This window comes from Silurus aristotelis (assembly GCF_946808225.1).
Source record: "Silurus aristotelis genome assembly, chromosome: 15".
Lineage (NCBI taxonomy): Eukaryota > Metazoa > Chordata > Actinopteri > Siluriformes > Siluridae > Silurus > Silurus aristotelis.
Genome location: NC_139588.1, coordinates 12683642 through 12696403, shown reverse-complemented (window position 1 = coordinate 12696403; position 12762 = coordinate 12683642). Strand labels below are relative to the sequence as shown.

Here is a 12762-nt window from a genome sequence, read left to right as displayed (position 1 = left end):
ATGATCCTAAGGAAGGTGAGAAATCAGCCCAGAACTACACGGGAGGAGCTGGTCAACGGCCTGAAAAGAGCTGGGACCACCGTTTCCAAAGTTACTGTTGGTAATACACTAAGACGTCATGGTTTGAAATCATGCATGGCATGGAAGGTTCCCCTGCTTAAACCAGCACATGTACAGGCATGTCTTAAGTTTGCCAATGACCATTTGGATGATCCAGAGGAGTCATGGGAGAAAGTCATGTGGTCAGATGAGACCAAAATAGAACTTTTGGGTCATAATTCCACTAAACATGTTTGAAGGAAGAAAAATGATGAGTAACATTCCAAGAACACCATCCCTACAGTGGTAGCATTATGCTTTGGGTGTGTTTTTCTGCACATGGGACAGGGCGACTGCACTGTATCATTGAAAGGATGACAGGGGCCATGTATTGCGAGATTTTGGGGAACAACCTCCTTCCCTCAGTTAGAGCATTGAAGATGGGTCGAGGCTGGGTCTTCCAACATGACAATGACCCAAAGCACACAGCCAGGATAACCAAGGAGTGGCTCTGTAAGATGCATATCAAGGTTCTGGCGTGGCCTAGCCAGTCTCCAGACCTAAACCCAATAAAGAATCTTTGGAGGGAGCTCAAAGTCCGTGTTTCTCAGTGACAGGCCAGAAACCTGACTGATCTAGAGAAGATCTGTGTGGAGGAGTGGGCCAAAATCCCTCCTGCAGTGTTTGTAAACCTGGTGAAAAACTACAGGAAACTTTGGCCTTTGTAATTGCAAACAAAAGGCTACTGTACCAAATATTAACATTGACTTTCTCAGGTGTTCAAATACTTATTTGCAGCTGTATCATACAAATAAATAGTTAAAAAATCATACATTGTGATTTCTGAATTTTTTTTTTAGATTATGTCTCTCACAGTGGATATGCACCTACGATGACAATTTCAGACCCCTCCATGATTTTTAAGTGGGAGAACTTGCAAAATAGTAGGGTGTTCAAATACTTATTTTCCTCACTGTATACGTATATGTATATATATATATATATATATATATATATATATATATATATATATATGTGTGTGTGTGTGTGTGTGTGTGTGTGTGTGTGTGTGTGTGTGTGTGTGTGTGTGTGTATATATTGCCTTTCTCTAGTCTTAAAATATAAAGTATGCTTATCTCCTGCTCAGTTAAACTTTGTTTCAACCAATACATTTTGGTGTAATCTTTGCAATCAATTTTACATAAACAGTAGTTTCATTGTAGGTTAGCCTCAGCTGCTGGAGTCCAATTCCCACCGGGGTGCAGCCAGGAGTGCCAGGCAGTAATCTCACTCCTGTGGCATTATGGGAGCGGAGCAGGCAAAGAGAGTGAGATGATTACCAAATCACTGGCCTTTCCCTCAACTCCTCATTCCAGGTCGAGAGCACAGGCCATGTGTGTTCAATTAGAACAGCCCCTCATGCTGCCAGTGGCCCATTAATGCTGTGCCCTGGCCAATTTCAGCCAACACTTTATCTCACTTGCTAAGGCTGCAGGACAAAGGGTTTTGATTAATAGCGTCTCTTTTGAAGGAAGATCTAATATGAGGCTGAAAGGAGAGCTTAATGATGGTTTATGCAGGATGAGGAATCACTATTCACCAAATAAACGTCCATCTAATTCAGCAGCTGTAAAGTAACAATCAATGTGATGTTACTGATCTGTGTTCTATGTTCCATTGAGATAATACTTATTAGCTGTTGGAGACCTGTTAGACATTAGACTGTAGATCGGAGATGTTTGTGCATTCTATTTATTTATTTTTTTTATATTTAGGTCTTCAGAAATACTAAAAAAAAATGTATGAGTAGTTTTTATATATTAGAAGACTAAACTGATGTAAAGGGGTTCACACAGCAGGTGTTCTGTGAGGAGAATGAGAAAACAAAAGAGCAGGGGGGGAAGGTGTGTTGGAAGTGCTGGGTGTCTTTCATTGATTTCTCTCTCGTTTGTACTTATATGATTCAGAAGCAGAGCTCTAGTCACCAGGCCAGCTGAACCCCATGTGCCTTTTTTCTCTGGTTTAGTGTTTTCTCTACTACCCAGAAAGAGAATACCCCAGATAAACTCTTTCGAAGGGTGTGTAAAGGAAAGTTTTGCTAGGGTATTTTTTTTCTTGCTGAGAATATTTAAAGAAAAAGACAATGTCTTTGTCTGTGCAGGTCTTATTTATACACACTAACAAGGGGGCCATGTGATGACACTGTGTTGCCCACTAACAGCACAAAATAGAAAATGCTCTGTGGGCATTTTTCATCTGTGTGACACACCCCAGCATGCTCACAACTTGACTCGTGTCATATCTTCTCAGCATGCTGTCAAACTGATTATTCCCCACCTGAGAGTAAATATGTCCAGTGTGTATGTGTGTAAGTGTGTGTCAGTGTATCCAGGCAGTTACACCACTGATAAAGATGAGTTAATATAGGCTATGGTTTTGTGGTTAATTAGCTTAATTTCACACATAACATATGTGGTGAGGCTGTTTGCTGACCTTCATAAAACAGGCAAAGGTTTTAAAACAAGGAACTCACCCAGAAGAAGCTCATATACTTGATTGGAGCAATAGTTAAACAAATTTATAGCTTGTAATCATAGCTGTAATTAACCTGCCTGGAAGAACACATTTATAGGATTAGGATTGTTAAAAAGTTGGACAAATGTTACCTTTATTAGACACCTGTGAAACTAAGTGTGGCCGTAGAAAGCCATTTTTTTTTAAATCCACAAGTTTTTAGAATACATACATACATGCATACATGCATACATACATACATACATACATACATACATACATACATACATACATACCATTTACTTTCTGATGTATTAGAGCATTTTGAATTCATATTTTGCTGCCTGTGTGAAGAAGCTACAACTGGGCTGTGGTTGGAAATTCCATCAGGACAATGATCCTATGCAAATATTTTAATTCACCTTAAAATAGTTTAATGAGATAATCAAGATGTTGACATGGCCACCCCAGTCCCATGATCAAACCCCACTGAAAAGCTTAGAGCTAGCTGAGTTTAGTCCATTAAGACTTATATGTGAGTCTTAATGGACTAGATTGAGTGGCATATGTGATTAGCTTGCGATGATACAATTTTTGTAGTTTCTATTTTCTTAGAATACATTTACTTCAATTTCAAGTAACCACAAACACTTTTTTTTTACAGAATGTTTTTACCCATTTTAGCTATTAATAGAAGTAGAGATTACTGTATGTATGTGAGAGTGTGTGAAATAGAAAGAGGGGAGTCATGCCCTATCTCACTAGTAAGTCAATACCTTCTCCATATTGAATGAGTTTACTGTACAGGCTTGTAGACGAGCAGTACAGCCAAGAACTGTTTTAACACACTCAATAGATATCTGTTGTTCAAATGCACATATACAGAAATCATATAATATGTATGTGCATTAGGTGACCAATCTCATGTATAGAATGTCACATTTCTGTGGAGATATAGAATTTTTATATAAACAGACATGAGATTTAACTACAAAAGGTATGCTTTTGTTAATGCTAAAAAAGGAATAATAAAAAAAAAAAATACACACAATGTAAAATCTAATTATGTTGGTTTGTTGCCTGAACTGCTGATGGAATTCTTACCATCAAAGAGGGTTCCATTAGAATCAAAATAATTTAAACTACCTTAAAAACTCAAGGAACCCCTTTTCCAGAGTGTTCCAAACTACTTGCAACTCATTTATTTTCCTTCTCACTATTATGATCCTGAATTCTTATTGTATGATTTTTGACCCCAGTATTTCTTCTGCATTAACACTCTCAACACAGTGCACTTTGCTCTTCAGACATGCACCAACGGGATACCCATTCCCGTTTCTCCCTCCTATTTCAGTGATCAACCGCTTCAAGTCGTGTTACAGATTGAGAGACAGTGCAGCTCCTCTGTGGTCCTGATCGCCACAGAGCAGGTGCTAAAAGCAAGCTTGGGCATGGACACCCTGGAGCTGTAATAGCCGAGAGATGCTAGTACACGTACAGCATGGCTAGTATGAGGCGCTGGGATCAGCACTGGTTCACAGCAACAGAAATACCTCCGTGCTCTGAATAGGTTCATGAAGGCCCTCAGTGTCATGAATATTGATTGTGTGTATGCAGTAAATTGAACCTTGTGCAAGATGGGAATTTGGAAGCAGAGACAAGCTCGACATATGGGGTGTCCAGTGTCCAATGAGAGTGTTTTTGTGAATGTATGCCATAGTCAATTATACTGGAAAAAAATCAGATGAAGAATATTAGATGAAGTAAAAACACACTAGGAGTTAAAAGTTTTGGAGAATCGTATATTTAATTACATATTATCACTAATATAGCTGCAGGCCACATGAAATGATACAGACTAGCAATTAAAGTTAAATCTTTGTGGAACTTATTAACTGGTCAGTCATGGATCCTAATGGGACTTTAAATTAGGGCTTTATTAAAGGCAGGCCAGGCAGTTATTAACTGTTAAACATAAATATGTGGTGTGCTAAAATAACCTAATTACAGTAATATCCATTTATAAATATGAATTCATTTCTCAATTCAATTATAATTACTACAGCAAGATCATTGTACAAATGTCCACTTACCTATAGCTATATTTACTGGCCAATATATTTTTATTCCTATATTTACTGGTCTATTACAGGTAAATATTTCTATACAATTACTAAATGCACCTCTATCACATATGCATATAACCAGAACAGAGACTATCATAGGGCCAAATCTGACCAGATAACATTTGCTAGTCAGTAATTTTAAGCATAGCAGTAAAAATGGAAGCGTTTGCATCTCTTTTAGAACTATCGGTCCTGTTCTGACGACTGCTTAATGGAAAATTTGGAAAAGATAAGCTTAATGGAAAGAATTATTAAAGTTCAGAAAATTCATTGATCGCTTACAAGTAGTCTTGGGTTTTCCTAGTTTCTTCTGTACAGCAGTAACACAGACATGGTACAATGCAGTTAGTTTACTACACTTACCACTACTTGGTTGACCTCATAGGTGTTTTTTTTTCTTATTATTGAACTGTTTTGTCTGTCTGCCATTCCAGTCAAGCAGACTGCCCAATTGAAAGATGTATCCTGATAGACTCATAACAGCACCACATCTATCAAGATATATATCTCTACATTCTGCTGGATTGGAATGACAGACAGTCAATAGTATCCTGTGAGCAGAAAAATACCTACATACCACCGACATCTTGCTGTAGGTTAAACAACTATTAATCCCTGACCATCACATCCTTCCCCTTACAATCCTGGTAGTTTTGCAAGGTGTTAAAACCCGTTTCTGCTTTAGCAGCTATGAAAATTTAAGAGTTCTTGTGAGTGCTTAGTGAACATTCTGAACTTTAATATCTCATCTCCATTATGCTCTTTTTTTCCCAATTTTACCTAAGGCAGTCGACCTGGTCACTGCATGGGTCATAAAATGCACAGATGGTTCTGTAAGAGATCCAACTGGGAGAATATATAATTCATCAGATTCAGAATAAGCTTTCCTCTTCTGCCATTATTTCTTGCCCTTCAAGATGAAGCTGGTCATTTTAGAGAATCTTGATGACTGTTTACTGCTCCCTTCTGGGGGGGTTGCATATTTCAGTGTAATCATATAATCACTTGGTATGGGATAGGGGCTTACAAACACCAGTGTTTTTTGTAAGTAAAATTTACAAGCGGGAGTATAAATCCCACCACCCTGTAACAGCCCTCGCCTACTTCTCTGTTGTGACTCAGTTTGGGAGCAGATTATTATTTTCTCTAACCATTCCAAAGCTGTTTGACTGGAACAGCTCAGCCATGGCTCTGGCAGGGCTGAAGAGGGAGAAGAACAGAAAGGCAAAGGAGAGAGGGAGCATTCTGGTGGGAACATGGACATATTGCTGTGACATTATTTTAGAACAGACGTGAAATGTGTTCAGAACAGCATGTCTTCGCCAGAGCTACCACCAATCCTAATCCCAAATCGTTTACCCACCGGGGACAATTCCTGTGCCCTGGAACCACCAGTCAGTTTTTCCTACATTAACACATTATACTGAGATGGCACACACACAGAGAGTTCAGACAGGCTTTCTACTGTTTACTTTCTTTTAGAAAAGCCAACTCTGAGAGAATTACTCTAAAACATTTAATAGAAGGGCAATTTTCGGAAGAGTTTTAGTGAATAATACAAAGGATTGAAGTCCAGCCAAGACTTGGCAAGCATCTATGAAATAGCTCCAAAAAGCCCTTTTTTATAGACCTGGCCTCTAGCTGTGCATTGTTTGTACAACAGAATTCATAGTAAATCTGTTGTTTTGGGGTTAAAACAAAACAAAAAATATATAATTCAAAGAGAAATGGTTAGAGGTTGTTGTGCTAGTGTGAGCACTGTAAAGAAATGTCAATAGTGTTGCCTGTATAAATGTACACACATGTAAAAGCACACAGGTCCAGATTTCATGAAAGTACATGTGTGTGAACAGGCCTTTAAAAGAGGCAGTGTGTAAGAGCTCAGGGTGAACAGGTCAACTAAACTGATGACCCTGTTCAGCCCATGTTTTCAACACTGAACACAGACGCAAGCAAATACCTCACAGATCCCCACTGCGAACAAACAAGCCATCAGCCCACTGAGCCCCTCACCATAGCAACTCCTATCAAACCTTCTCGTCCCCACAGGCGTCTGGTCAACACACACACAAACACACACATGCATGAGTTTCTGTCTTCTGTGATAGAACAAAAGAACTGAGGCACCGCAAAGCAATCTTAAAAATAATAAGCTGTGATTTTATCCAAAAAGAATGATCTTTTACCAAATAAGGAGTTTTACAGTTTATTAAAATTAAAGGTCATTGACCAATCATTCAATGCATTAAAAAAAACAAAGAAACATACAATGTAAAACTTAGGTTCTAACGAACATGAAAAAAAGTAAAATCCAACCATCTTTCAACCCATTCCAAAATAATCAATAAAACATTGTAAGAAAAGACTCAGAAGCCAGAGTCAGACATCAAGCAGAGATGGCAGGAAGCTGCTCCTTTGGATTTTTCCACTATTAATAACTTACACTGTTAGATGTTTTTGTGACTATGATAATGATAGCATTTTTTAAACTGAACCCTGAATGTCGTGCTATAAATTATGTAGAAATAAATAGGACATTACAAAATAGTACACAGAACATAAACATTAAGTGCTGTGAATAAATCATTCTTATTCAAACCATTTTGCTGTCTGATTGTTTTGCAGCACATTTCGGAGTTGCTGGCAGTAGTCCGATTACCATTTATTCATCCAAGCTACCTGCTAAACGTCGTGGACAATGAGGAGCTCATCAAGTCGTCCGAGGCCTGCCGAGACCTAGTGAACGAGGCTAAGCGCTACCACATGCTTCCTCACGCACGCCAGGAGATGCAGACTCCCCGCACTCGGCCAAGACTGTCGGCAGGTACAGTCCAGAGCAAGCTAATTTCTGCCTTAACTTTTTTGTTTCATGGATAATTATTAAGCACGGTTGGAGTAGGAGAGCACAACAGAAAGTTATTTTTTAACAATTATTAATTCAATTATAATTCATCATCGGGTACCAATAGGTGAAGTTTGAGAACTTGTGGCAATAATCTTGTGGAGCAATATGAGGAGATGTTCAGGGGGGTGTGATATTTATTTCCTGATCTAATTTTTGCAGGTGCTTTAGAGAATCATAACAGTTATAAAATGCATTGCAATTATTTCTTAATCAGTTGAAAGTACAAACAATAAAAATATTTAAACAATAACGAACTGAAAGCATCTTTATAGCTATAGTTTTAGAGATACTAACATTTGTCAAGGTCCAGATGTAGTAAACTTCATGCTTGTTAATGGATGGATAAGTATGGACTGAATAATGACAGCAATTACCCCTAAATGCTTTATCATTAATGATTACTTAATTACTTAATTGCTTGACAATTTAAAGTGCCAGTTTTTTAACTTTATTGTTTTTTAATAGGGCTGCTTTTCACATTACCACTTTTAACTAGTTATGGACTTCCAACTAGTGTTATGGATAAAATACTGCACCTGTATACTTTATAAATTTTTTTGTCCACTAGTCTTTAAACAAGCTGCTTTCGATTTAATTTTTCTGAGCAAACTATACTGCCGGCTCAGTAATCAGACTAAAGTTGGTAAATGAAATGCAAAATATGAATAATAGTGTGAAAACTTTCCTTTCACAATGAACGTCTCTAGGTTACGTATGTAGCCCTAGTTCCCTGAGGGAAACGCGCCCGAGTGTTCACGCTCTGAAATAATGTGTGTAATCAGTCAAAAATTGAACACTGGCCGTCATTGGTGTGGTGATCTCACGACCAGGAAGTATAAAATGCACATGAAGTGAGGTGAGCACCAGCTTCTGTAAGGGACTAACAGTGCTGCAGGGATGCTGGCAATGTGGTTTAGAGACGCAGCATCTCGTTCCCTCAAGAAACTATGGTTACATACGTAACCTACAGACATTCCATTTCAGGAGCTCGAGCTGCGTCCAAACGTTTTTGGATCAAGTGTCCAATCACGGCAGACTGACCAGTCCCTGACTAGTGTGTATAAGCACAACCAGTTCGAAGGACAGAGGGGCTAGGAGTGGCACTGCAGTCCAGTTTGTAGAACCGGACAGAGGTCAGCGGAGTGGACCATCCCGCAGCGTTGCAAATGTCTTGGAGGGGTACTTTAGAGGACCAAGCCTTTGGGGCAGCCACACTCCAGGTGGAGTGAGCTCTGACCCTGAATGAAGCGGGGAGACCAGAGAACTTATTCGATGATGCAATGGCATCATTGATCCATCTGCTAAGGGTCTGCTTATTGGCAGGCAGACCTTTCCTTTGAGGGCCATAGCAGATGAGCAGTTGGTCAGACTTTCTCCAGGGATCCGTCCTATGGACTTAGGTGTCCAATGCACGTACCTTGCACAGCCGGTAATATTTCTTCTAGTTTGGGGCCTGAAACAGAGGGGGATAGAATGCCTGTAACCTTACAGGTCGTGGGACGACTGAGGGTGGAGCCGCCATTCCCCAAGTCTCAACCCCTGCCTCTACAGGGTGTCTGGTTCTTCGTTCAACCGACTCGGGATGTAAGCTGCTCTCAGTGAGAGAGATTCTGGTGATTCTGGAGATTCAGGAGATTCTGGTGCGCCAGCCTGTACAGGGGGCATGAACAATGGTTGATGTAAAAAAACACAGAGGTGTTGTCTGTACGGATCAGCACGTGGTGATCTCTAAGGTCCGCGAGAAAATGCTTCAACGCTAGAAGCACCGCCAGCATCTTTAGACAATTAATGTGCCAAAGTAGATGGGGCCCTTCACATAGACCTTGGGCGGAGTGACCACTCATGACAGCTCCCCACCCCGTGAGGGACGTATCCGTTGTTAGCGTTACGGGACGTCCGGGAACTCCCAACACGGGGCCCTGTGACAGGAACCCAGGATCTCTCCAAACATCTAAGGTACGTAGGCATCGCTGCGTGACCTTGATCGTACGGTAGGCATTGCCCTTCCATGAGAACCCATGGGTCCTGAGCCACTACTGAAGGGGTCTCATGTACAGAAGGCCAAGTGGGATAACACTTGGTGCAGCTGCCATGAGCCCTAGCAGTTTCTGGATCTGCTTGAGAGTGAGGGGCTCTGACCTTCCTTACGGCCATAAGGATGGCCACAATGCGGGCAGGGAAAAGCTGCGTGCGCGGAGTTCCATATGACGCAGAGATAGGTGGTCCTCTGTAATGGAGTAATCACACTCTTTCTGGCATTCAGCCGAAACTCCAAAACCTTCATGTGAGTGAGAACGACATCTTCTTCATGGCCGAATCCCCAGAAAGTCCTATGTCGGGACGCTTTCGCCGCAAAGTGCCGTGCAAAATCCCTGACAGGGGACGTGCGAGATGCAACTTTCTGTTTCTGTACCTCCCAATGGGAGGTGGTGGGTTGGGTTGCGGCTGAGCCCGCCGAGCAGCCCCTTGAGACTGGCGTGGGAGGTGCTCCTGAAACCCTGTTTTTCACTCCTGAAGGAGTGAGTGGGGCGTCCAGCAGCACGGCCCTATCCCTGTCAGACATTTTTGAGAGAGTGAGCCAGAGGTGCCTCTTTGTCAAGACGAGTGTAGCCAATGGCCCTAGCGGCCTCTTTAGTGGGGACCATGTCCGCCGTACGGTGGAGCTCGTGAACTGGCCTCCCAGGGCACCTCCCACATCCAGTTAATGCAGCAGTTCAGCCTGCAGGACCGTCATGGTGTGCAGAGAGGCAGTGGCTTGACCTGCCAAGGCGTAAGCCTTACCCACGAGCGCTGACGTATTACACAGGGTTTTCTTGGGTCTGGAAGGAAGAGGCGTCTCTCTCTAAATGTGCGCGGCGCAATATGTGCAAATCATGCACAGAATGTGCACAGCCAGCTCCCTCGGGAACCGCTCTAGCTTCGCCCCAACTCCATCCTTGAGCCTAGCTCGCAAAGCCTGGAGTGCTGGACCGAGCAGGTAAGGTTGGAGAAAGGGACAAGCCCGTCTCGAAGCCCTCTGCGAGGTCCATTTGCATGCCCCAGGAAGTGGCACGGCTAGAACCGGGAGGAGCGCGAGCACTCCCTCGGAGAGTGCCACTCGGGAGCAGAGCGATGGCATTGACATGCAGAGGGCTCTCTCTTCTGACGAACAACTGACAGACAAGTCAACACATACACACAGAGCGCTTTGTGAACAAACAGAAGCTGGCACTCACCTCACTCCATGTTTGTTTCATACTTCCTGGTCGTGATGTCACCCTGCCGGGGATGGCCAGCATCCACTTTTTGACTGATTACACACATTATTTCAGATTGTGAACACTCTGGGGCGTTCCCAAAGCATTTCGACGCAGCTTGAGTTCCTGAAAGGGAACTGCCTTTAACAAAATCATTAACCTAAACATATCAAGCTGCAGAAGAAGATCTTTTACAGGAGCATAATACATTGATCAGCTTTGCTACGATGGTTTTTGTTTTGTTTTGTTTTGTTTTTTCAAGTGCTCTGTATGTTTAAATTGTTTTGAGTAAAGTTCGGGTTTATATAATACAATACTGTGCAAAGGTCTTGTTTTTTTTGGTTTTTTTTTTGGTTTTTTTACAGAAAAGTTTTAGATAATCCCTGACAGATAGCATTTCTGTTTTGTTTGTTTGGTTTTTTTGAAAGGTGTTTCTGCTGTAACGTTTATATTTGGTTGAAAAATCTAAAATCAGTCAATAATGCAGAAGCCACAAAATAAACATCTATCTTTCTCTTTCTCTCTCTGACCATCTCTCTCTCTCTCTCTCTCTCTCTCTCTCTCTCTCTCTCTCTCTCTCTCTCTCTCTCTATATATATATATATATATATATATATATATATATATATATATATATATATATATATATATATATATATATATATATATATAATATATATATATATATATATATATATATATATATATATATATATATATATATATATATATATATATATACACGTGTGTGTGTGTTTAGACAGACAGACAGACAGACAGACAGACAGACAGACAGACAGACAGACAGACAGACAGACAGACAGATAGATAGATAGATAGATAGATAGATAGATAGATAGATAGATAGATAGATAGATAGATAGATAGATAGATAGTAGTGTGTTATTATGAACTCATATAAGCAATTTTTTTTTCTACAAATAAACCATTTCCAATCTTACACTGGCCTGTCTCTGTGGATTTCTCAGCTTCATCAGAGCAGACGCTGTGAGCAGTGCATGGATTTATTTAGTCCTTATGCACTGTGGCCCTTTCTCCCACCCTGACTGTTATTGATCGGAGTCCAGTGCAATACAGGGGCAATGAAGTGCTGTCAGAATACACTGAGACAGATTTCTCTGAGGAATGATATTGTACACACTCCTCTCACAGTTTACCATGTGATATTTCTATGCTGGTTCTTCAAAGTCATTTCATGTCTCGTGTAAAGGCTCAAATGAGAGCAAGAGCTAGAGAAAGGTTTTTATTGCAGCAGTCAAGCAGAACAGCCAAGCGAGCCAAGCAAAACATGGCACCACTTTGATTTTTTATTTGTAGTGGCAAACATGCAAGCCTGGCTACCACAGCTTTTCTTAATACATCTTCAAATCCTTTATAAATATCAGCAGCAGTATCTGGATTTTTGGCATACTATGCTGGTTTACATTATTAATTCAGATATTTATAAGTGGACTAAGTCCAGATTTAAGAAGCTTCCCTTTGAGGATCTTCTCTTTTTCCAAAATAGAAATTATTTTCCCCTTTATTAGGCAGTGTTTAATTGTCCTCTAAAAGAGGGATTATAGTTTTATCTCAAACACAGCGTTACTGTACTGAACCTCTTCTTTATTTTTGCTTGGAAGAATTTGTAAAATAGTTAGTTTATGCAGGGGTCAGTTTATGAGTTAAAACTCCCTAAATGCTTGTTATATTGAGTTTAACGCTGGTTTTATTATACGTGGAAGTTATTTTCACATTGTGCTTTATACTTTTGACACATGCAACCGATCTTTCTTTCTTTTTTTATTTATTTTTTTTTTTGCTTCCTTGCTTTCATTCACCTTCTTTTTTTGTGGTTTGTGTTTACAAAGTGTGTAAACCTTATGTGTGGCAGATTCAGTATGGCTCTGATGCACTGTGGGATCGCCAGCCACCTGTCTTC

At 40.6% G+C, this 12762-nt stretch overlaps 1 protein-coding gene across 2 annotated transcripts in view; it reads left to right on the top strand.

Moving 5' to 3' along the window:
• The window catches only part of klhl29 (kelch like family member 29), a 189102-nt gene that overhangs the window by 146995 nt on the left and 29345 nt on the right, over nucleotides 1–12762 (top strand). For both annotated transcript variants that reach the window (XM_083562105.1, XM_083562106.1), the window contains one exon: nucleotides 7305–7503. In XM_083562105.1, coding sequence (XP_083418231.1) covers nucleotides 7305–7503 — 199 coding nt within the window. The remainder of the gene's footprint in view (nucleotides 1–7304; nucleotides 7504–12762) is intronic.